This window comes from Asterias rubens, chromosome 10 (genome assembly GCF_902459465.1).
Source record: "Asterias rubens chromosome 10, eAstRub1.3, whole genome shotgun sequence".
Taxonomy (NCBI): domain Eukaryota; kingdom Metazoa; phylum Echinodermata; class Asteroidea; order Forcipulatida; family Asteriidae; genus Asterias; species Asterias rubens.
The window spans coordinates 11,892,732-11,918,124 of record NC_047071.1 but is presented as its reverse complement, the minus strand read 5'-3'; the positions used below and the strand labels follow the sequence as shown (position 1 = coordinate 11,918,124).

At 39.5% G+C, this 25,393-nt stretch overlaps 1 protein-coding gene across 1 annotated transcript; it reads left to right on the top strand.

The window, feature by feature from the left end:
- Window positions 1–2,550: 2,550 nt before the first annotated feature.
- Window positions 2,551–24,508, top strand: LOC117295702 (transcriptional repressor p66 alpha-like). Its single transcript, XM_033778417.1, has 7 exons — window positions 2,551–2,683; window positions 13,896–14,001; window positions 15,736–15,825; window positions 18,918–19,724; window positions 20,449–21,673; window positions 22,508–22,726; window positions 23,319–24,508. Exons 2-7 carry the CDS (start codon window positions 13,919–13,921, stop codon window positions 23,442–23,444), a joined length of 2,550 nt encoding a protein of 849 aa, XP_033634308.1. The 5' UTR covers window positions 2,551–2,683; window positions 13,896–13,918; the 3' UTR covers window positions 23,445–24,508.
- The last annotated feature ends 885 nt before the right edge of the window (window positions 24,509–25,393 follow it).

Below are 25,393 nucleotides of genomic sequence, written 5' to 3'. Positions count from 1 at the left end.
AGTAGCATTTTGAAGATCTCACAAAATCACCGTTGCTTATTTCGATTGCCGAGATCGAAATAAGCCCATACCCCCCCCCCCCCCCAAAAAAAGAAAAGAATCTATCGTTATTTTCACTCAAAAGTGACAACCATTTCCTGGCTATAGGGTTTCGATGCCCTTGTCGGGACAGTGTCACATAGTTTTTATATATTGTGACTCAGAAGATGACGTGAATGAATGACTCTTTCAAAGAAGAGTGGTCCCCCCCCCCTCGCCAAAAAAAGAATTGCAGCAAAAGGTGTAGGGCCTAGGCCAACCACATGTTTTCACTTTATCTCAAACCAGAAGAGGTTTCTTTTGAAAGTTTTGAAGTCTCCCTTGGATAAGTGCGTGAGTGAATTACTATGGATGCCTGGATGTGAATATACAATGATTCCGTCACGTCATGGTCCGTTTGTTGATCACGTGATACGAATGTAGACCGTCTGTCCCTTAGGCAATGGAAGGTCTATATCTGTCCACGTGATAAAAAAATGTTAATCAATGTACATGTACATGCTCATCCATCATGACATGTCTGAATACTGAAATGCTGCCATGAACAAGAAAAGTGTACTAAATCGGCATAAGAATGGGCGACATTCACATCCCGTCACTAACTAATGATTTTAAGACTACTATTTTATGTAGTTCTACAGACTGACGTTTTATGTGACTGAAGCCGTATGACGCCATTTTTACACCGCCTATAAAAAAGTATATCCATACACTGGATTTTTTTTATAGCAATACTACACCGAGTCCTACGTCACGTCACGTGTCTTTGTATCGACTTCATGCACAAAAGGCCAGAGGGTTCAGACACACAGAGAGAAAAGCAGACGAACGCCCATGTACGAAGTCACGTGACTCATTTGCATGTGATGATGTGGAAAGGCGGGGTGTGACCGGACGTTGAGCGGGCAAAATACATCAACAGCGATCACGTGACCCACTATCTATGACGTCTTAAAAAAATAGTAGCAGCGCCATAATATGTAAACGGTTCACCCCCTTCGAGAGTTGTTGTAATTTTTACCCCAAAACTGAAAACTTCACTATTATTGCAATGCAAATTTTCTGCATCGTCCCATGTAATGGAAAAGTAATATTTTATGAAATTAAGTTTCTTTCATTTTGACCCCAATTAAAATACAATTTTTGAATTTTGAATAATCTTTCGTTTTGTTGGTTTGTCATTGATATTTATCAAGTGAAAATAATCTCTACAAAAAAAAGTTTGGCACCCTTATGTAAAAATATAGAGAAACCGTGTGTGATAATGAAAAAACACCGAATTGATGGTGACCCAATTTTTTCTCAAAGAAGTTCAACATAATTAAGTAGGTAATAAGTAAAGAAACCATATACAAACTTATTAAAGTTCAGGCGGAGCTACTCTGGATCCGAGCGCCTGCACAAACTAACAATGCAATGGCTCAAACACCAGTAGAGTCCTGGTGTGTGTCCTAAACACCCTATATGTGAATGGACATTCTACATGTACATGTACAGTACTTGTACGTATATAGCCCATGAAGTAAGTGCTAACATTCAAGAAACATCTATACTTTATGTATTTCTAAGTTAAAATAAATCTCACTGTGTTTTGGAATGAAAATGGAAATCATAGATCTTATGTTGTTAGTCACTGTTATCCCACATCCAATAGCGGCATATAACTTCTACTTGACAAAAATGCATTACATTGCCGCATTATTATGTCACGCGCAAAAAGACAGAATTCAAATTAATTTAAAATCTAAAAAAAATACATTTTTTGAAACTTTGGGCAAAAGGAACTTGATTTACTTCCTGATATTTCTTTGTAAGTTATGAAATGTGTGACGTCAGTAGAGAAAACACCCCGAAGGAAAAAATGGCCTCTGCACTAAAATAGTCGGGCCTACAAATCAATCGAACATCGATTAGAAATGGGTGATGATCTATTTAATCGTTTTCCAATTGTCATCACAAAAGACAATGATGACAAACTGACATGAAAAATCATCTTGACTATAATAGTCTCATGGGACAAGGTGTCACGTGATCTTGAGATTGATGGATAAACAACATTTGTTTACAATTGTTGCACTTGGGGTGGGCTCACAAACTGCTACATTCCCCTCACATTAAATCGAAATAGTTGTCATGTGAACAGGTATGATGTATATAAGCCGGCTATACTCTATTGGCCAGGTGGCCTGTCACGTGTCACACCGCCGGATATGTAGAAGGAGGTTGTTTACCAGTAAACAAATTGTTGTGTTTAGCCCTCAACACAGCCAGGGCTACCCCTACGGTAAACAGCCATTTGAACCTTCGCCATTTTTTACGGAAATTGGGGCCTTTCGGACAATACCGGGCCCGTACGCACAAACTGTAGAATCCTTTAGGGCCTGATGAGTCTGTTATCAATTTTAGGTGCACTTATTGAGTCATTTTAACCTGAAAATTGTAAAACTTCGTGATTCGTGTTCATCGAAACTACCGAAGCTTAGGAGATTTGTCAGCGTGTGTGCCGTGTGCCGTGTGCAGGCGTGTACGCACGGGCAACTCGCCATTGGCCGGAGCGTTTTGAATAGCCTGTTTCTCACACGGGCTTTTCATCAGCTGCACGAGAGGTCAACTTAATCCCTGTGCAGAATTTGCTATCGAGCTGGTAAGTAAATATCCACCGACTAAAAAAGTACCGATATTGACTTCCCTTCCGTCCTTTTAATTTCCAGTAGAAATTTCGAGCTGAAGTTTTGTGAAATATTTACTTGAATTTTACGCCGAAATCGCGCCATCTCGTGGGAAGTACCACTCATGGACTAGAGGCCATCCTTGCATTTGTGAGACTACACCGTGACCCCAAAAACATACCAATATAAAACATGTTCCACAATCGCCTTTTGTAGTGATTTTCTGCTATTTATACTACATCATACTTGTACATTTGTAAGATTTAAATATTCCCTTAATTTCTAGAACGGCGGAGAGGATAAACGCCATATTTATGTTACCGATGTATCAAATTCTCCCAAGGTTCAAACTCTAAAAAAACTACACTGACATTCAAATGACTTGATTCAGAGGGGTTCCCCCGACACTCGTTGGTCGTTCAAGTTTACTACGATGATCCGTCGAATAAATAAGTGAAATATCGCTTGGTAAAAAAGAAAAAGAAGGTTTTACAGCCCACCGAGGTTTGTCACTCCTTGAAACATCTAATTTCGAAGATGAACTCTGTGACTTTTTTCCACTTTGGCTAAAAATGTTGGGTAAAAACACGTGCGTAGTTCAAAGAAAGTGCTGGGAAAAGAATCAGTGTGAGTTTTCCCAGTAAACTTTGTGTTACGTCAGTCGGTGCCTGTGCGTTGTGCTCTGGGGTGTTTCCCAGGGTTTGTATGGGGGTTGTGGCTCGGTGTGTGTCACCCTGTGTGGGAAAACATATGTTGTGTTTTAATTCAGTTGTCAGTTGTTGTGTTTGTGTGAAAAAAGGATGAAGTTTTTGATTTTAATGTTAGTGGAAACTGTTTTGGGAATGAACAGTCATCAGGTCATTGTAAATTGTTGGCCTACTTTTTTTTTTATAAATACAGAATCCTTTTTGCATTCATCTTGTACACCTGTACTGTTTTGTTTTGTTTTTTAAACTTAAAAGCAGAAATTGTTAATGCCATTTGTTATTTTAAAAACCTAATTTTGCCTAAACGTTTTGGTTGACTGAACTTTTCATAGTTTAGGAGTTTTCTTTTGACTTCAACTAGTCTATGTTGATTATACATCATTCCCTTATGTAGGTGCATTATTTATGTAGTGTTTTTAACATTTTGAATTCCACAAATCATGTAAATGTTTTGGAACCGTAAGCGTGTTTCCATTCCCTTAAAAGTATCATCAAGTTCATGTCAAATTAGGTGCGTCCGCGCATAAAAAACAAAAGATGTTGCCAACAATTTTTTTGAACTGCATCATCATGCCTACAGGTTCTTGAGGTACGAGCACAGTGAATGCATGCAATACACAGTTCAACTGTGGCCAAAATTACTCAAGTTTTTTTCAAACGTAATTTTCTAGGGCATTGCAAATAAATGCAAAGCATTCTGTATGAATTTTACTTTTTCAAGACCAGAATTTTTGTTCTTCACAGTAGTTGTAAATTGTACGCATTGAAATAAGCCAGATGTGTAGAATACAACATTTCCACAGAAATTGTGATTTTTCACAGAAATGGTGAATGTAAAAGTTTTAACGAATCATTGAAGTTTCACCAATCATGATTCAACATTCCTTTCATTATACTTGAACCAACGTAGGGGTGGGGGTGGGCTGGGGGATGGATGTATCCAAATTGAGGGCTTCAGCTACAGCTATGGTAGTCTTGGTGCAAGACGTTATTCGTTTCCTTTTCACGCACACCGCGGCCAATTCACCGACAGCGCGCGCACCGACTCGCCTGACTTATAGTCCACTCACCGCCCCGGAGAAACGTGTGGGTCAACAAAATACTATGCACGCGCACAACTGGAAACAGACAAGCGGGCCAGCCTGGTAACTTGCATGCACCCGAGTTAAAGGTGATGTCTGGGAGGGTACACACATAAGTGTAGTGTCGTTCAGTGTGCATGAACAGTGCACTTTAATTCTTGCATTTTAGGAAAAGAGCCCTCGAAATTTCATAAATGTACAAGAAATTTGTCCGTAAGCTTGAGTCGCAAGTGTAGCTCTACATGTAGCGTTTAGGCCCGTTTGAAAAACAAGCTGAGTTGATACAGCAGGATCCTGATTTGAAATGGTTTTTACAGGTTGTGCTAGTGCTACGCTGCAGGATGATTTGGCACTATATTACTGTTGTGTTGATTTGGTTGAATAAATTCAAACCGGTCCCTTAAAAAATTACAACTTTATGCGCATGATGCCTTGAAATAAATCAAAAGGTTAAATTCCGTTCATTTTCGGCCATGTTGGAACCAATTTTGAGTTTGAATTTTAATTAAACTTAAAAATTCTCCTTTAGTAATGTGTGTCGATGATGCTAGTTTCAAATTGAATTCTTTGTAAAGTTGACTCGGGAGACATGCATTGTTTGAAACAGGCCATACAAACATGTAAGAGCAGAGTTCATTGCAAAAAAGAAGTTAAACTAGTATGAATGGCAGCCATTTTGCTTACTGAAATGCTCAGAAGAGACGCCCAGGGGTGCGTTTTAGCGGCGGTAACCAAAAACTGTTTCGGTTGTTGGTCGTTGGTTCTGCTGTTCAGACTGAACGATAACCGAGTTGTGAGCTCGGTTACCGTTTTGGTTGTGACGTCAGAAACAATTATTGGTTACAGCCGCCAAAACGCACCCCCGGAGACATTGCTTGCATTTAGTGTACAGCGCATAATTTCATGGTAAATTTTCAGGGAATTCCGCGATGTCAAGCATAATTTCTGGGTAAAGCAGAGATTTTTTTGCTAAGTACACGTACTGCACCTTACTAGGCATTCTTCTTTCTTCACTATACACAGCTGGAATTTAGCACTTACACAGTAAGTAGAGAATGGCGATCGTTAGCGCAGAATTTTGCGATAAGCAATGCCATGAAAATGGGCTGTCCAAGCCATTGTAAGAATTTTATGTTTATTTTGCGTGAACTACAGTACTGAGATTTGGCGCGCTGATCGCAAGAGTGGTGGGCCGTTTGTATTTTTTAGAAAAAGTGGCCTTGTTAGTGCTGAGAGTAATTTTAATATAAATTGCGCTACTATGGTGTTTGTGTGCCTTCGGATCGTTCATTATACATGTAGACCATGATGGTAGGCTAATCCATTTAGGGATACATAGTAGGGATGTATCATGTGTAAATAGCAATTTAAGAGACTACTTTAAATACTAAACATTTTAAGCAACCTGGCATTTCACATTTTATTGGCACCCATGGTCAGGTCCTTCATTAAAATGCTAAGCATCGCTCATTTAAATGAAGAACCATGTGACCCGGTGTGGTGTGCAATGTTTTTGATCGTTGCAAACCATTTACTTAACTGTCGTACGGTAAACACATGTACAGACGCTAGACAGTAGGCCTACGCGACTGGAGATGATTCTTGTTTAATATCTCGTCTTATTTAACATTCATGTAGTTATGAAATAGGATGGCACCACAGTGCATGCCATGTTCTACTGTACATGTACAACATTTACTACTAGCACTGCAGTGTGCGGGGTGCTCTAATCTGTATCGGATCTGCAGGGACTGTTTTACTGCTGCCCAGTGGAATTTACTGGGTGAAGAATGTGGATTCTAGATCTATGGTCTACCATGCTGCAAGAATGATAAATGGAAATTGCTTTCTAAATCAGCATAATTGGGTCACCCATCGGTTTTTAGTAATTCTTACTATCGCCCAAACGAGGCCTAAACCAAAGAAACTCACAATCACATTATAGAAACAAATAAAAACCATGGTGTGAGGGCCCAGTGTATGTTAAAATGCTAATTTGGCTGCACGTGTTTACTGCTCTGTGTTAATGGTAGGGGGAGGGGGTGGAGCTAAGATGAGCAAATCTAATCAACATTATTTTTCAGTGGGTATCGGTTAAGTTGCCCAAATGCCTCGGCACATTCTGATTGGCGACAATCATTGATTGCGTATGTGTGATTGAAATTAACTCTAAATTGATGGGGAATCTTTGGAATGACCTATCCATGACTTAATTTTAAAAGTTGCTTTCAAGCAAGACACTTCATTGGGATGTCACTGCCGGGCCTTTACTGTCCCTTGCTTGCTCATGGTTGGTTCGTGAAAACACCTTGTGTGTGGTGTTGTTGTTGTTGTTGTTGTTGTTGTTGTTGTTGTTGTTGTTGTTGTTGTTGTTGTTGTTGTTGTTGTTGCCTCTCCAGGCGAATTTATTGGCTGGGTGTAGTATGCAGACATTCTAAATCATGATTATCCTGAAACCTTACATTTTTTAATGAGGAATACATGTGAAGGCGGAGTTTCCATTTGTGTAGAGAAGGCCAGTTGCTCACGCTCGTCTAAAAGATGGTCAACGTAAGACATGACGTCATCTTGGCAGTGCTAGTGAATGCATTATAAGACGCATCAATAGTGATTGCTAAGTTGTACATTTCCAAGGATTTCGTTAAATGTAATAACAAAGGCGAACATTTAATGACTGAATACATTCACAAACAACACGTTCTAAGTGTACAATACAACATTTAACTGTATCATGCTCGTTCAGGGTCAAGTTGCATGTCAAATATTAGATTCATTATGAAGTGCACATTTTTTTTATGATTTTGCACATTTTTTACTCAAGTTGCTTTTGCTACATGTTTATCATTCAAACTTGACAAAATTAGTTACATAGCTGCTTTTATTTAAAGCACATAAGTCTGGATTTGAAAAGTTTCTGCCTAGGAAAATATGAAGGAGGCCAGTCTAAAACAGTACACATAACTTAGTATTTTTGATGGTAAGCTTTTAACTGGAAACTAAAGAACTCGTTTTGACGCAAAGCTATTTCTGTGGTATTTAGTGTGTGCGACATTGGGCTTCGCAATTGAGCAAAAGTTGCCAAACAAGATGTGCAATGGGTTGAAAAATTATCAACTTTATTTCTTCTGAAAAAAAAGCTGTTTGATGAACTGGGGTCTGCGATTCTTTGCAGTGCATTATTCTGTGCAACGTTTCTGAGTCCAATGTCATGTAGGGCAACCTTAAAGGCAGTGGACACTATTGGTAATTACTCAAAATAATTATTAGCTTAAAACCTTACTTGGTAACAAGTAATGGGGAGAGATTGATAGTATAAAACATTGTGAAAAACGGCTCCCTCTCAAGTGACGTAATTTTGGAGACAGCTTAAAACCTTTCCAGGTGACGAGTAATGGGGAGAGGTTGATGTTATAAAACATTGTGAGAAACGGCTCCCTCTGAAGAAGTAATTTTCCCCGAATTTGATTTGGAGACAATATTTATAATTTGTGGTCTCGAAATCAAGCATCTGAAAGCACACAACTTCTTGTGACAAGCATGTTTTTCCTTTCATAGTTATCTCGCAACTTCATTGACCAATTGAGCTCAAATTTTCAAAGGTTTGTTATTTTATGCATTCATGTTGAGATACACCAAGTGAGAAGACTGGTCTTTGACAATTACCAATAGTGTCCACTGTTCTTAAAGCACACAGACAGTAAAAAGGACTGCAACAAGCATACAACTTAAAATCATTGCGCTTAAGATTTTTTGTACTTGTAGTGCTGTGGTAATTAAGTAAAATGCATTGAAAATGATAAGGACCTGTCATATGGTTTGTAATAACTAACGACCTTCCTACATGCAGGTATTTAGATAAAGACTACTTTAGTAGTTGGAAATGCATCCAATATCAGATTATTAAATCTAACAAAGTTTCAGCTGGACTCCAGTTTGAAGTGAGAGAGAATAGCAATGGTCATTTCTTCATTCTATTGAGATTCTTCATACCATGGCCTCAAAGTGATGTTGGAATTTGACTGTAGAATTAGAAAATGTGAAATGGCTTGTCATGCATTAATTATGGCTTAAGTAAATAATAAGTTAAATGTATGAACACTTTGCTCTTCCCAATTCATAAAAATGTGACTTTAAGCGGCAAAAGTAATGAAAAAAAAAGATTATCAAATTATTATATTTTCATATGAATTGGATTGAAAACTTTTCGGTTATTAACAGCCCCCCCCCTTCCCTGCAGGTTGGCTGGGGTGTAAAAATTAGCCCAGACCCCCTGTGCTTCCTGTATAGACACATGCATTTCTTTGTTTGAGAGGTCTTTGTCCTGGGCGTGTCCATCCCACGCCAGCACTGAACCTCTGGGCGCCAAATCATCAGCCATTTCCCAACATCCCACAATTCCCCCCTCTGGCAATCCCCCTGTCAATCATGATGACATCATTGCCAGGTCGTGGTTGCTATGGTGATCCCTTCCCTCATGATTAATTCATGTCCTACCTTAGCATTCTCTTTGTTCCCTAGTGTTGGCCGGCCAGCCAATCAGAGCCCAAGGTCACGCAGGGTTGGCTGATCATGCTCCCAGTGTGTGATAGGTTTGACCTTTGACATTTCAGCGTAAGGCTTGAGTGAATTCTAAATATAGACTTAGTCATGTGATCACTTCTGAAAGGGGGGGGGGGGGTAGCAGCAAGAGCCGATTGTGTCCGTCTGACAATACATAAAAAGACATTTGCGGGGATCTTATAACTGAACATAAGTTTTAAGCATTGTGAGCAATAAAAAAAGTAGGCCTACTTGTAAAAATAATTCCAAAATGCAACTTGCAGCCCAAGTGAAATAGTGTATTTTTAGTGACTCGTCAGTTGTTGCAGTGAAGAAACTTTTTTACGAAGGTTTTAAAAGCTAGATTGTCTTCACACCAACATTTAATACCTGTGAACTTATCAAAAGGAAGAATTCTCAGATTCTCAAACAATGCATAAGTATATTTCCTGACCCACTCGTTGATTTTGAGCAAATCTCTGATTCTTTTTGCTTAGGAATGTTGAGGGGTTGTCAGGTCGGGTCTTCAAGAATTTTTCAAGTTATAAAGTTCCCAACTTAAGGGAAGTAACGAACGAAAGCTGATTATTCTGTAACTAAACACCACCTTTTCTCATTGTGCCTCTTTTTTTTTTTAGAGGGGCGAGTTTGCTGGATATAAAAAAATGTGTGCTTGCACAATTTCAACCTCATTAAACCTTAATACATTATGTACTACACTGTCAGTCACTCTGCCTAGGTGGGTGTCACAGTTTGATAGATAAGGCAATTCTTTTTGCCTTTTACTTCAACCTTTTTGTTTGGGAATTGGAAATGACTTCATGAGTGATAAGATTTGCAACATCTGTTTGTTTGAGAAAAATACTTCTATCGTCACGATTCCATTACAAGATCAATTGCGAAAGAGCTGTCTGTTTTATTTCACTACAGATGGGTTAGTTATTGAAAAAAAAATGGAAGTAAGTGTGTGACTCACAGAAAGGGGCATTTTCAACTCTAAATGCTGTGTCTTGAGTTGTGTACTGATATAAACCCAATTATAAACACAAAAACATACTGTATGTGCCTGTAATTTCATTCTTGAGGCCATTTTTCAGTTTTTTAAGAGGGCACTTCCATTGGAAAAATTCTAGGGAAAAATTATGAAGGGGCACCAAGGTCAGTCAAGATAAGGGACAACAGAGGCAACGGGTCTGATGTTCAAAATGACACAGTGGAAGCAAACGGCTTACAACCAATGCCCGTAGCGGCCTTATACGGCTTCAAGATTTGACCTACTTCCATTTATGGTCAGAGTTCTTAAGTTACTCACCTGATTTGACATTTTCGTGTTTCTCATGTCAAAATGTTATATATTTCTATAGATAAATCAAAATTTGTGATTTATATTAATTCTTTCAAAAAGTGTCATGATAATCTTTTTTTTTAAACATCAACAATAAAACAATAATTGGGCGAAGGTGAGGATTATAGAAATGAATGGTCTATGGTTTAAATAAGATTACAATTGAACTACAAACACAAACATACGCAGGAGGTCACTGCATTGCAGGGCATTTAAAATCAAACAATTATCTATGATAAGCACACCATTGATGTTGTGCAGTGGGCACCACAGAACACACTATTGCAGAACAAATAAAAGGCTGAAGTCCCGTAAGGAAATTTCACTCTGCTGGCAAATGAACAGCCAAACAGCACCCTGCATCCAATGTATTGCTTTAGTGACTATTTGAAATGTGGACCAACTGGAAATTGAGTGTTTGATGATCACTGAGGTCTGAGCAGTTGAGTTAATTAACACCTGTTGGTTTATGATTGGTAGGTACATGCTAATGACATGATGAGGAACCTTGGGCAGTTTTGTATACGATTTGCTAAGCTGAACATTTTTGCTGAGCCAGCTCTCAATAGATCTTAATGCACACAGCATCGCTTGAGTAGGGCACCCTTACCAAAAGATCCATGAAGTGTGTTTCCATTGATTCGCCGTCGTTTTACATGTACCTCTAGTTTGGCAACTGGATGAGGTCAATGCATTAGGTCTGCACCACTAGGGAATCAGCTGAAATGCATGTGTGATTAAACCAGTGTCTGTGACTGGTGTCCTGCTACTCAAGATGTACAAAAATTGTGAATGATGTCCTACATGGTCCTACATAGTACGTGTTTGCTGTGATGGATTTAGAATGGGACTCTGAACCTGTGGCTTATTTTTTAGATCTGTTCGTTTGGGGATATCTTTTTGGCTGGATTACCCATTTGCCACAGAGATTGGGTTCTCTGATGCCTGTAGTGTGTAAACGGGCCCATTAACATGCATGCATGAAGATAGTGGGTCAAGGGGGAAGGGGGGGGGGTCTAAAGAGTAATGGAGAAGTCACAACTAAAAACAGTTCCCACTTTGACTTGCACAAAAATGAAATTAAATTGAATAAAATGTACAGAGTATTGAAAGGAGACTGCTGCCAATTAGAAACCACAAAATTACAATTTTGTGTGTTTGGACGTCTCGAGGGGTTTGGCTACAAACTGGGTGTTGACATTGTCATTTGGATCTTCTGTTGCAGGCTTAGCTATTTTCAACATTATTTGTTGTATTAATGTATGGTAACAGTAAAACAACTGTTGCAAATAAGTGTTTTCAGTCAGTGAAAGTTAACATGCCGTCAAATAGAGAACGAGTGCAGTGTTGCACACAACCAACCATAGAGTAAGGTCATGCATGAGTACAGGGTCTATGTGTGCATGTATAGGCCCTATGTATGTACAATGTACATCGTGTACATTGATTGAACATGCATGTAATGTGCAAAAATGGATAAATGGATGGATTAGAACATGCACACGTATATTGAAGTGTATCAGTAGGGCATATTTTAAATGGATGCATCAGAAACGGTGATTGAACAGCAGGTACTTGTGATGTATGGTGAAATTTTCACCATTTTACCTAACAGCAGTTGTGATGCTTTATAGTTGCATTATTTTACATGTATACAGTTAATAGCTCCATGGTCACAGTATGGACTAATGATAACTTTGGAAGTTTCTTTGTTAAACACTGTTAATGTTCACACGGTTGTGTGACTTCAGATGCAGACATTTATCATTTACTGAGCATGCCTCACTTCATGCTTCATCGCCCAAGCATGGAACTTTTGGTTAAGAACCTGTCTGACAAAAATAACACTAAACAAAAAAGTATTGTAATGGGAATTTGCAAACACCTATTAGATGTAGATGTGGACATTTTGAATTTGATAGAGAAGTAAGAGGCAGAGCTGTGAAGAAACTGGTCGTGAAAAAGGAGTGTTAGTCAAGGGCAACTGCAATCGTATTTACTCGATAGGTTTTTCCTCTTACCAAGTACAAAACTACCCCCCCCACCCCCAAGACAATGCTTCTAAAGAATTCCTAAGATTCTTAAAGAAGACACAATTGGATGGTGGGGTGTACCATATCGAAAGTGGAAAGTACCAAATGAAAAGATTATGTCTAGGTTAGCTAGAATACGTTATTAGTTTTCGGAATAAAAAAACCCCTTCCCACATACCAGGAAGATTGCGTAACAAAACCAAACAGAGAAGCCCTGTCCTTTAAAAAATGTATACTTGGATGAAATGGATGTGACATGATGGGTGCCAGGGGTTATTTTGAGGCCTGGTACTAATTTAAGTGTAACCTTTTTAAAAGGTTTGATATATATCCACATCTTTTGTATCCTCTAAATTTGGAAACATTCTCAGACTTAGATTATCATTAGAACATGTAGGTGTTTATTTCCGTTCATATTTAGTCAGACGCTTGGGGTCTACTAGGTGGTCATGAATGTTGCTACCTGACGTAATGGTAACATGTATGGTTGTTGGAGTACTTAGTTCATCAGGCAATTACGTTATTTAACGATGTGTTTCCTGGGGTGCCACGATGTCTCATCCAATGCCAAAGATTTTAAATGTTTATCAAGTAAATACGCTAATCCATTTCTTCATTTCTACTTGCTGTTTGGCAATGAGATTGGCTGTAGTCTTCTATGCAGTAAAGTAGACTTAACATAATGTACATTTAGTTTAGTTGTTTGCTTAGTGTTGCCAAACACATTCATGTAATTGTTAGGACAATTGTTTTCAGAACTTACTCTGAATCTACTGTGCAGCAGTAAAATTAATAATAGGACAAGTGGACACAACAAATGGACAATGCAAAGAACACACTGTGTTTTATCCAAATAAAATCTTAACATTAAATCGGAAATTTAAGCCGACAAAAGAGAACATTTTTGCAGATTTTCATACATTTTGTTGTTATTTTTAGTTTAAAAAAGGCCACTTTTGAATGGAAATAAGACTTTCTGACTCAATTTTAAACGGCCATTTAAGACCTTGTTTACCCTATTGAAATTTACACATTTTTCTTGTAGCTATTGCTTAGGATCCCCACCCATCCCCACCCCCTTGTTAATAAAAATATATCATAACGAATGGAAAACGACCTTGGGTAACATGCACATTGATTAAAAAATATGCGTGTTTAGTGAATTCTGACAAGAACTTGATCAAATAGAGTGGTCTGTCCTGTTTCCTCCCCCTCCCCTGATGATGTGTTACCACTGATCCTTTGAACTTGTCTTCTGTACATTTGTAAAAAGAATGTTTATCGGCAAATGGATCAGCTATTTCTTGGAACAGTCTAAAAATTAAAGTTGTTTGCATTCATGAACAAGTTGTCTCAAATAAAGGTAAATCCAGATATGTGTGTACGTGCTGTTAAATATTAAAAAACAAACAAGAATTTAAAGTATTTTTAGTTGTAACATTTGGGATAATTTGATTTTCTTGGTTTTTATTCCGACACAGTTTCACTCAGCTTGGTAACTGTAATGGACGCCCCTGGCCCGCCAGACCGTGCTGATGAAACAAGGTCTACCGAAGCATCATTGCCTCTCCCAATCCCCAACGAAAGGTAAGAGAGACAGATAATAAGAATAATAATAATATCAAAGTCTTATACAGCGCACGTATCTACCAAACAAGGTACTCAAGGCGCTGAGTATATTACAAACTTTCAGAAAGATAGGTTATTACAGTGATGAATTTTGAGACCCAATTATTTAGCACCTTATAAGGGTTTACAAGGTGCTACGGCGCATACAGCAGTATGCCAGGAACACCGGGGCAAACCCCTTCTCTTTTCGAAAAGTGCACTGGGTTCTTTTACATGCGCTACACAACACATGGGACCAACGGCTTTGCGTCCAATCCGAAGGACAGAGAGAAGGAGTGAGTGGTAGGGGGGCGGTGGGGTGGGGAGGGGATGTTTGATGTTGAATGTTGCCATCTTGATCCGTAGCACTATGTCTTTTCCCCCCATGACATTTAACCTACACAGTGGTGTATGTAACTTGACCTTGACTTGTAGGAAATGCAATCTAGGAGGGGTTGATCGTCTTTTCCCCTTTAAGGTTCCGTAACAAATTTTGGAGGGGGAAGGGGTTGTGATCATGTAGAGGTGCTACACAGTTATGGGTTCCCATGTACGCACACTTTAGGCTTAAAACAACTTTTTTGTTGGTGGATATACTAGGATGAGTGTTTACAGTATAGGAAAACTTATTGTGCAGTTTGCTACATTCAATTAGAGTGTTTCATCTTCCAAAGTGTGGGTTCGGGTGGGAGTGGCAGTATTTATTGTTTTGTGGCAATGTTTAACCTTTTACCTTGGGTCATGTCTGAATTGGTGGCTATGGTTAGTCACTACAGCTACAATTCAGTAGCATCATGCATCGAAGTATAAGACATCCTTAAAGGAACACGTTGTCTTGGATCGGACGAGTTGGTCTATGAAAAGCGTTTGTAACCCTTTTTTTATAAAATGCATATGGTTGGAAATATGTTTTAAAAGTAGAATACAATGATCCACACAAGTTTGCCTCGAAATTGCGTGGTTTTCCTTTTACTGTACGAACTAACACGGTCGGCCATTTATGGGAGTAAAAAATGTGACTCCCATAAATGGCCATTTATGGGAGTAAAAAATGTGACTCCCATAAATGGCCGACCGTGTTAGTCGACGAGGTAAAAGGAAAACCGTGCAATTTCGAGGCATGTTTGTGTGGATAACTGTTTTACAACATCTTTCTACCCATATGCATTTTATAAAAAACGAATACAAACGTTTTTCAAAGACCAACTCGACCGATCCAAGGCAGCGTGTTCCTTCAACAACACTCATTATTAATAGTGGGTAGCCATAACCATCAGTGCCAGTTCAGATATGGCCTTAGTCACACCATTTTGGGTTCAAAATGTTCTAGTCGGTTCATTGCCATATCTGTTGGTCAGTTCAACTTTATTGGAGTGCAAAGAGGAAAAGCAAGTTTTACAAAGACTGCAGTGTGGAAGTGAATGAATATTGCTGAATCTCTGTTAAAACTTGACAAGGTTCCACATAGATGACTGTGTGTGCGGAACTTACTCTGGATGACTACATCGTTCTTCAGAATACTTGTGTATGCTCGGAATGACGTTTACAATGAAATTATGCCAGTTGTGTCTGCTGCCATCGTGTGTTGATTTTTATAATCACATGAAAGTACAGTGATCCAGTCTTATTTAAGTATCTGGTTAGAGGACATTGATGCGATAAATGTACACTGTCTAATATGCAGTTTTGTCTCTTTTGTTTTTTCAATTCCAGGACTGCAAACATGCTGGAGGAAAAACTAACCCATCCAGTGAAGCGAATGTGGAACTCTGATGCAGATGAATCTGTGGAAACCTCTAAAAGGTTAGTTTGTTGTGTAAGGTTTTTGAAAAGGTTTTTGTTGCTGAATAAGAATGGGCAGGTGTTAGCTGGTGTTGGGCACTTTCAATTATTGTATCAAATCATCTTAAACTGTTAGTGTGACGACCCATGTTGATTGTGGCTGAACTATTGCTAAAAATCATCTCAACTCCTTTGGAGTATGCAGCACCGGCAGCCAACTTGGCACACAGGTTTGCTAATCATTCACATCAACAGTCTCTATCGTCGTGGCAGTGTCATGGCCGAGCGGTTAAGAGCACCGGATTCAAGCACTGGTGTTTGATCAGCAGGGTGTGGGTTCAGATCCCGGTCGTGACACTTACTACATAAAATTGGGGAGGTAGTGCTTTCTGCTCTACCGGCCAGGCTTCGAATTGATGATACCCATGCCTACATTCGTATGGATTGTAAAAGGGGTAACCCTGTTTCAGCCCTAGGAGTAGGTGGCAATGGCCTCTGGAAAAAATAATTGTAGCCCACACCTTGAAGTTGCCTTCAGGCCTTGTGTGTCAGGTGACTTGCATAAAAAAAAAAAAAAAAAAAACCCAACCATTTACTCCCGAGGAGAAGCAGTAACGGGATTTGAAAGAAACATTATTGTGCAAATCAGTTTTTGTACAAATTATTGACTCACTGGTTGCTGTTAAAATTGTCAGCAAAATTCAGGATCTAATATGGAACATTTGTGTAAATTTTTGTAGCATACCCTTCTTACAAGAAGGACAATGAAGACTCTTTTTACGTCTTCCCATCTTGGCACTGCTTTCTACTCTTGGCTGGAGGCTGATTTCAGATCGGCCAATTTTAGATTGCCCGAAATTGTGTCGATTGGTCTAGATATTTATGACGTAATGCTTCTCACAGTTTTGCCATCCCATAGTGTCCATCACCGCGGTCCCGCGGATGTACTATCCACCGCCACCGTTCCTAGCGTGCTGTACTTTATCATCGGGGGTGTGTTGCTGTAGGTGCAAGCTACGGGGGGAAATTCCCTTTGTGAGAAATTTGATGCATGGTCAGGAAACATAAGTGACTAAATACATGTAGAAATGTTATCAAATATGCATACAATTGATATCGAATATGAGTGAATCCTGCAAAACCAGGGCACAAGCTTTTACAGATTGCGACGTCCAATCGTGGAGATCAAAACAATTTATTTATTGAGTCGGAACCAGTGATAAAAAGCACACAAAAATGTTAGGCTGTTTCATGGAATATTGATGTTAATTCAGTGATGTTTTTAAAAACATTTACAGTCATTTGTTTTGTATGTTTATATCAATTGTTTATATATCCACACTCCGGTAAAACTATTTCTCCATGTTTTATTGACTGAGTCATTGTAATCCAACTATATCTTATAGGGTTCTTTAAATTCTCAAAAATCTTCACAATGAATCAGAATTTTTGCGATATTTACAAGATTTCAAAAGAATTTGCTGAATGGCATTTGTTACTGGACTCTGCAAAGTCTCTGCAGTGACAGAATCTGTTATTGTTTAGTTGTGTTTATTTTCAATGGGGGGGGGGGAGCATATAAAGAACTGTACATGTACATCTAGTTGTGTAGTACGTGTTACATATGTACTATACATGTCAATGCATGTGTTCAATGCACAAAGGTCATGGCCTCATCCATGGCTTTTTTCTGTACTGCCATTCATTGAACACTGCCACCAATTGTTCAATCTTGGTTAGTCAGTAGAACTGACTAGCGAGGGCGCTATTGTAATTACCTGATCTCTAACTGAGAGTACAGTACGGTGCTGTTACAATGTTGACCACTTGGTGACACTGATTACATGTATGTGAACCTGAGGTCATTGTGTGTACACGGCCAGATGTAAAACAAGGCACATGGTAATTGAGATTTAGAAAAATGGTTTTTAAAATTAATCAAATAAGTGTTTTATTGATAAATGATAATTAAGGAAAACTTACTATTGGAGGCAGCTTTTAAATCCTCCACCTCTTCAGTGTTGTTTCATTGTGAATGTACATGTATCGATAAAAGACAAAATAAAATTGTCTTTTTGTAAGCTTGAGCCACAGAAAAATTCTTTTCTCCACAGATATCCCCTTTTTATATTAAATCTCATTCATCAATTCTTTTGTACTTCCAATTTCTTGTGGTCCAATCCAACTCCTTCCCTCCGCCACTCCCCCATTGTCCATTCCTTGCTTTCTCCCTGTGCTTTCCGCCTCTCTTTCTTTTCTTTTCTTTCCACCTGACTGGTTCTGTTATATATATAAGTGTCTGTTGGGTTAGCCTCAGAGAAAGACTCTGCTAGGGTCGAAATATCAGGCCATAACTATTTTTGCCTTTATACCAATGGTCCTTCAAAGTGAACCAGTCAGGTTGGTTCAGTGGTTTCTGTCCCTGCCTTTCACCTCAATACCTGGACCGGAGCCTTGAGGTTTTTTCAGTCCCTACTTGACTGCGTGGATAATTCCCCTTACGGGGGTTTTCTGTTCGACATCTAAAACTTCAATTTCTTGATTGGCTGCTCCACAAAAAGTTGGTGTAATGTTTCCATGATGCTTTGCTTTGTTGGGTTTGAGGCATTGCATGGTGAGGTTAACATTAGATATTTGGTTTGTGGTACATCTTATTGCTGGGTACATCTTATTCTTTTGAGAACTGTCTTGCTTTATATTTTACTACTGCAAAGTAGATTGTTTAGGGATTCTAAAGCAGACTAAAATTCAGATTCAGACCCTACATGATTAATGGATCTGGGTACAAGTTTTTGTAACACAAAACACATTGTCCACAGAAAATATGTTTTACATGCTAAATATTGTTGTCTTTAGAGGCGAAAATCATTTTCAAGACTTGTTTTACTCATTTCTCAAAAACTACAGCACCTCAGCAAGGTATATTTTAAGGGAAGCTTTCTACCATCATTTGTTTTAAACTGTGTGAGTTTAATGTAAATCTATGGACATTGTGTTTTGTGTCCTACAAAAATTACCCAGACCCTCTAAGTGCATACATGGATGTAAAATAAATGAAAAACAAAATTGTTTTCTTCTGAAAATTTAACAAGTGTAAATTTTTCCTCTTGCAGAGCTCGTCTGTCGGACACGGCGGAGAACAGACTCAACGAAAACTCCTCCACTGAGAAGGAAACCCGCAGCAAGGTTAATCCACCCTCCGTGCTGAATCAAGACGTTGACACCAACGGAGACGAGAACGGGGACCATTTATCGTCTTGCGACGCCAGCAACGGCTCCTTAGAAAACGACTCCCCGCTATTAAACAACGCAGACAAGGACTCAAGTGTAAAGGACAGCGTTGAAGAAAAAATAAAGGATGTTTCTGCTCACGGGGAAACGAGTGTGTTAAACAATGACGAGGAATCGATGGATGTGGAGGTAGAGGCTGTCGAGAGCAAAACGCTGACGGAGAAACCCTCAGGCGAAGATAGCAAAGATAGAACAATCACAACAACAGAAGAGGCGAAGACCTCTGATAAGACAGTTCAAAATGAAATAGCTAATACGACAGAGCCAAAGGAAAAAACCACAACAGAAACAAAAACAGATAGTCACGGCACGGTCTGTGTCTCCGAAAAAGAGGACAAGTCCGCAGTTAGTGGGAAAGAAACGTCTTTAAGTGAACGGAACTCTGAGGCAAATCAATGTGAAGAAACTTCGTCAAGAACTGCTGAGGATAGTACATCGAGCTCGAAATCCAAAGGAGAGTTAGAAAATGGCACGGCTGATGTCAAGTCAATCTCGCCCAACTCAAATGTAGCTAATTTAAAGGACATTATTGAAAAGAGATTTAAAGAACAATTACACAACAGTGGTGAGCATAAGAAGACGAACAAGGAGGAAGACTGTAGCAGTGCAAAAGACGCGAAAAGTAAAACGTAAGTTTGGTGTCTTTTTGTTTGGGAAGAATATAAGCCAATTAATACAGTGTTAGGATTGCTTGCTTTTTTAAAATGATTTATTTAAAATGATTTATTTGTTTGTCTTCCAAATTTGTCAAGAAAAATACAATCAGGATCATATGCAGCCTAATACTTAAGGTTTTATACAAGGTTGGTACTTAGTCTGAAAGCTTACTGATTATGAAGTTCAGTCATTTTTCTGTGAAATATTTCCCTCTAACATGAAGTCATATTCGAGAAAACCAAATCTGAAAACCTAATTAAGAACTTGACTCTTGTTTAAAAAAAAAATTTAATGGAAACATGTTTGCATGTTGGAAATTGTGCATGCTTAAACACGAAACACTGTCTGCATTTATTCTGTCAGCTCGACCAGTCCTGTATAAAACCTTTAACTGAGGCAACAGAGTCACTGCCTTGGTACCCCATAACAGTCCTAGAAAAAAGAGATTCAGTCTAGTTTTCCTCATAGAAATTCCCCAATTGAAATAAAAAAAAAATGGCCTTTTCCAAAGAACAATGATGTTTCAGGCTTATGTCCATCACAGTGCTGCCACTCTCGATAGTTTGATGGATTCATTCACAAGATATTGTTATTTTATCAATGTGCTAAGTTTCCAAACCTAAATGTCTTCAAGGAAGGGTTGGGGTTGGGTCTTGACTGGTTTTACCTACTAAGGAATTGTTTTTGTAACTACAGGAATGAAGAAATGTCAAGATCCTCTTCACCCCAGGACGATATTATCATCCTCTCTGATGATGACATGGACGACAATGCCGATGCAGATGAAGTGAGTTCCATAGACACTGGACCCTTCTCGCCTCCTCCAGACGACGACCCTCTGAGCAAGCTCTCTGAGGAGGAGCTAGACCAGAGAGACAAGGTCATTAGGGAGTTACAAGAGGAGCTCCGCACCGAGGAGGGCAAACTCTTGCTGCTCAAGAAACTCCGCCAGAGTCAGCAACAACCTGTCCAGGTGGTGCCGAAGGATGCCAACGCCACTGCCAACGCCAACGCGGCCGCCGTGACTGTCACAGTTGCAGCAACAACCGCACAGAAACCCACAACCATACAGAGCGCTACCACAGCATTACCGCTTCTACTGCGCACCACTCAGGGCTCCAAGATTCAGCCTGCATCACAGCAGCAGCAACAGCAACTGCAACAGTTGAAGCAACTGCAGCAGTTTCAGCAACAGCAGCATCAATCCGGAGGCCGTATTGTACAGATGCCCCAACTTGTCCGAGGCTCTCAGATCCAGACGATGCAGGGCCGTAATGTGCTGACGTCTCAAAGTGGTCCTCCCCCACTCGTCATGGTTTCTAGAGGAGGAATTCAACAGATGCAAAACACTCGGCATATCATAAGAGTGAGCAACACAGGAACTGTGAGTACAACGTCGGGCCAGAGCGGCGCGACCCATATCTCAGTTAATCATCAAACCCGTCCTAGCACGACCTCCGCGAACGATAGCCAGTCGGCTGCGAGTCGCCAGGCCGCCGCCAAGCTGGCTCTTCGCAAGCAGCTTGAGAAGACCCTTCTGCAGATACCGCCCCCCAAACCGCCACCACCTGAACTTCACTTTCTGCCTAGCGCTGCCAACAATGAGTTCATCGTTCTGGTAGGTCTTGAGGAGGTCGTCAACACCATCCTAGAAGTGGAGAAGGATCCCAAGAGAAAGACCCCACAGAGGTTCACGGATCCATTTCGTTGTGCCCAATGCAAGACGGACTTCACCACCATCTGGAAGCAGGATGCTAAGCAAGGCATCATGTGCGAGACCTGTATTGTCTCCAATCAGAAAAAGTCCCTCAAGGCGGAACACACCAACCGGTTGAAGACGGCTTTTGTCAAGGCGCTTCAACAGGAACAGGAGATCGAACAGCGGATGCAACAGAGTAGTCAGAACCCTGTAATCCATAATGTGAGTACCTCGCCTTTATGCTTACCAGAAATGTTTCTTACCAGAGCCCAATTTCATGAAGGTGCTTAGCAGAAAACACAACTTGTTTTGCTTAAAGAATTGTGTGGGGCACCAGTCACAACAATGTAAACTGAAAGTAATTTTGGCCGGTAAACAGTTTCTGTTAAGCAATACAGTTCTGTGCTTAGCAAGTTTTTGTGCTTATAGGCCTTATGAAATTTGGCCCTGGCTTCGATTTGATAAAGCTTTTAAGCACAACAAATTGCTCAACACAAACAAATTTTATTGATTTTGGTTTTTACCCGATGTGCGTTAGCACTGTATACTCCCGAGTCCTGTGAAAAGAATCACAGGCATAAACAAATCTTGCTTAATAGTAGAAATAGGTAACCAGCAAAAATACCAATATTATAACAAGTATTACTTGTGACTGGTCCTAGTATTTTTTTGCTGCCAAACAGCTCTATGAAACGTGGCCCGGTGCCACGTTTCATAGAGCTGCTTAGACAGTTGTTAATCACAAAAAGTAGCCGAGCGCATCTTAAGTATGCGTACTGGAATAAGGTTATCAGTCCACTTTCAATGTCAGGTGCACAATCTTTGACTGGTAACCAGCCTATTATTTTGCTTAGTAAAATCTTTGACTGGCATCCTGCTTATTATTTGGTTTAGCACACAATTATCTGCTCAAGCAGCTCTATGAAAGTGTGCCCAGAACTTGCTTTGCGTAAAACGTTGCTGAAGGTGGAAATGCCATCATTTCAATATACCTAGTAATTTTAGTCTGTGACGAGTCTCACCCATTATCCTTCTCTCTTTTTCTCTACCCTACAGCAAACGGCACGACAGCTACAACAAATATCCCAGATCCAGTCATCCCATCAGAACAGGCACAGGGTAATGAACCCAGTACCTCACCAACAGCGCACGGTGCTCAACCCAGCGCCCAGTTCCCAACGGGTGGTGCAGCCGGTCACCTACACGTACATACCTTCAATGGCCGGGGTCAAGAACTCCAATCAGACGTTCACCTACAGAGTCCCCTCAACCCAGGTAGGCTGTAGTTGCTTTATGATCATTCCCAGGTCTCCAAATAACCCACGGCACCCACAGCATTTGCAGTGGTACCACATGCTTTTGCGATGGGGGCCCTTTGCAAAGATCCAAGACAACTATACATTTTCATTATAGAAGTGCCAGATGAAAATCGCTGTGAAGTTCAAGGCCTGCACTGAGACTGAGCTTTATTTCATGCACAAGGGTTTTTTCACCAAAACAAATAAACCTCACCCAAAAAATAAACGCCAAAAAAGCGTCAAACTTCACTCTTAATAATCCGGCTGTCTAATTAAGTGTTGAAAAGCATCCCTTTTTGTTTGAAATAAAGACTTAATAAAAAAAATAGTTAATGGCCTGACAATTGGACCCTAGCAGAGTCTTTCTCGACCGCCTTATGACATTGCAACATACAAGACTGAATTATAGACTTGACAAAAATATAGACTTGTGAAAAAGAATGACAAGTTCTGGTTCTGCTGGCCATTCACTAAAAATACAAAATTGAATGGCAAACCCTTTCCACAGGGATCCTGTGTAGCACCAGGAGAACACTTTTACTTTCATTGTGATTTTTCTCCTGATGCAGATGGTGACCAAACCTCAGATTGTGACGAGTCATCACTCGGCGGCAGCGAGACAGCGGGAATACCTCCTGGACATGATCCCATCCAAGGTGCTTAATCAAAACACACCGGTCACGTGGAAGAGATGAGCAAACAGTCTTCTCATCTGCCCCCCCCTTCTAAACCCCCCTCCCCGCCCCCTCTTGTGATTGTTTGAGTCCCTGAGGGGGTTAATTAACCATGTGTACAAAACTCCTTTTGTATTTGATACAGTGATACTAGATAAGGTTGTGGATTAACCAAACCAACCCCCATCCCCCTTCACAACTCACTCGACGAAGTCATCTGTAAGACTCTGAAGCCCATCATCTCAACATTCTAAAACTCTTGTACTGGAAGCTTCCTGCTTTGTTAGCGACAGATATGTTTTGGCAGTTTTTTGTTTTTTTTCACGCTTGTGGAATGTTAGTATGCAAAAGCGATTCGTCAAGTTTGAAACGAGTCAAATGGATATATACCAATCGCAACCACGGCGCTGTGATGTTCGGAACATGTTGGAACTATAGAGGGCGCTGTTGTGCTGCGACTGTGGAATATTCTAGTGTTGTGTTTCTGAGCTGTAGGACGATTTATGCATGGAGTGTAATGAAAGAGGGATTAACTGCTTATAAGAAAAGACACTTTTTATGAGAGCGACTACTTTCTAAGAAGGAGGTTTATCCTTTTGTTGTAATCTTCAAAACATGAGGAACTATTTGTTGTTGAAATATACCACAGTTTCAAAACTATTTATAGTTGAATAATGTGAACTGTAAACTGTTCTAAAGAGAGGACGGTGTTTAAAGAAAACAATTATGGTGGCTTTCTTAGATTGTAGAATATATTTATGACGATAATTGGGTTAAATTTTGTTTCAGTTCTTTTTGCTTTAACCTAATTCTTGAACAGTTTACTTAAAAAAGTTTTTTCCAAACTGATAACAGCGAAGATAAACTTTACTGGAGAAAATACAAACAAAAACAACGGACGTGAAGACTTTGAATGTCTTGACCAAAGCCTTAAAATTGCAAAAATTGGTTTTGGATAATATTCCAAAGATAAGTTTTTGGAGGCCACATTTGAGTCGAATATCATTCATAATTTGTATTTGTAAAGGAAAACAAAGTGGTTGTAAATAATGGTAGTTTATGGACATGGTCTTAAATTTAAAATCTAAAAAAAAAAAAAGAAAAAAAAAAAAAGGTAAATTATTTAATGGTGAATGTGGTATCTTCCTCGGCAATCTTTACAACAATTGAATTAGTTAAAGCAGCCGCCGAAAGTGCTTGAAGAATTCTATTATTGCTCATAACACTTCCACGAGAGGAAAGCTAATATATTTATGAGTGTAAATTGTTGTTGGGTTTTTTGTTTTTTCGTCTTGGTGCATTTCTTTTGTGTTAAGGAGATTTCTTGAGATTGTTGGGCCGGGTTAACCCACCAAAATAAGTGCGAGTGAAGGTCTATGGTTTCCCTGTAATCATTAAGTCCGTGGAAGTTGATTCTTGTAAACCGTGTTGGTTATATTTTTGTTATTTTACCCGTACGCCTATAAGCGCTGTACTCTTGTGCTTTCTGAGGACAGCAGGGAGGGAAAAACCAAACAGGCTTCTCGGATGATTCAAAACCTACCACCAATACATTCTGACAACTGAGATGAATTGGTACACTGTTACAATTGAAAGGAGCAGCAAATAATGAGAAATCACAGTTTGAAACATTTAGGTGTTCCCGTTTAAAAATGTACCTACTTGTGCGAAGCATCTGTTTAATTTTGCTTTAAATTAAATTGCTTTCGTATCTTTAAAATTTCCAGAATTGCGAGCAAATTTTTTAAGGCTGCTCATACACAAATCTTTGTCAAACGGAATGTGATTACCAGCCAAAATATCCTGTAGTTGTGACTGGCTCCCTCCAAATATGTATTATGAAAAAGAGTTGTTTAGTAAAGATCTTGTTCTCAACCAACAAAGAATTTGAGTATCACGATAATCTGATGATTCACCTTCAAGAGATTTCTTAACCAGTCTACCACTTTAAAGCACATTTTATCATTAAG

Coding starts and splice junctions, on each gene's coding strand:
- LOC117295702 (XM_033778417.1), top strand. CDS start 13,919: ATGGACGCCCCTGGCCCGCCAGACCGTGCTGATGAAACAAGGTCTACC. Junction 14,002..15,735: donor CTCCCAATCCCCAACGAAAG/GTAAGAGAGACA, acceptor TTTCAATTCCAG/GACTGCAAACATGCTGGAGG. Junction 19,725..20,448: donor AAAGACGCGAAAAGTAAAAC/GTAAGTTTGGTG, acceptor TTGTAACTACAG/GAATGAAGAAATGTCAAGAT.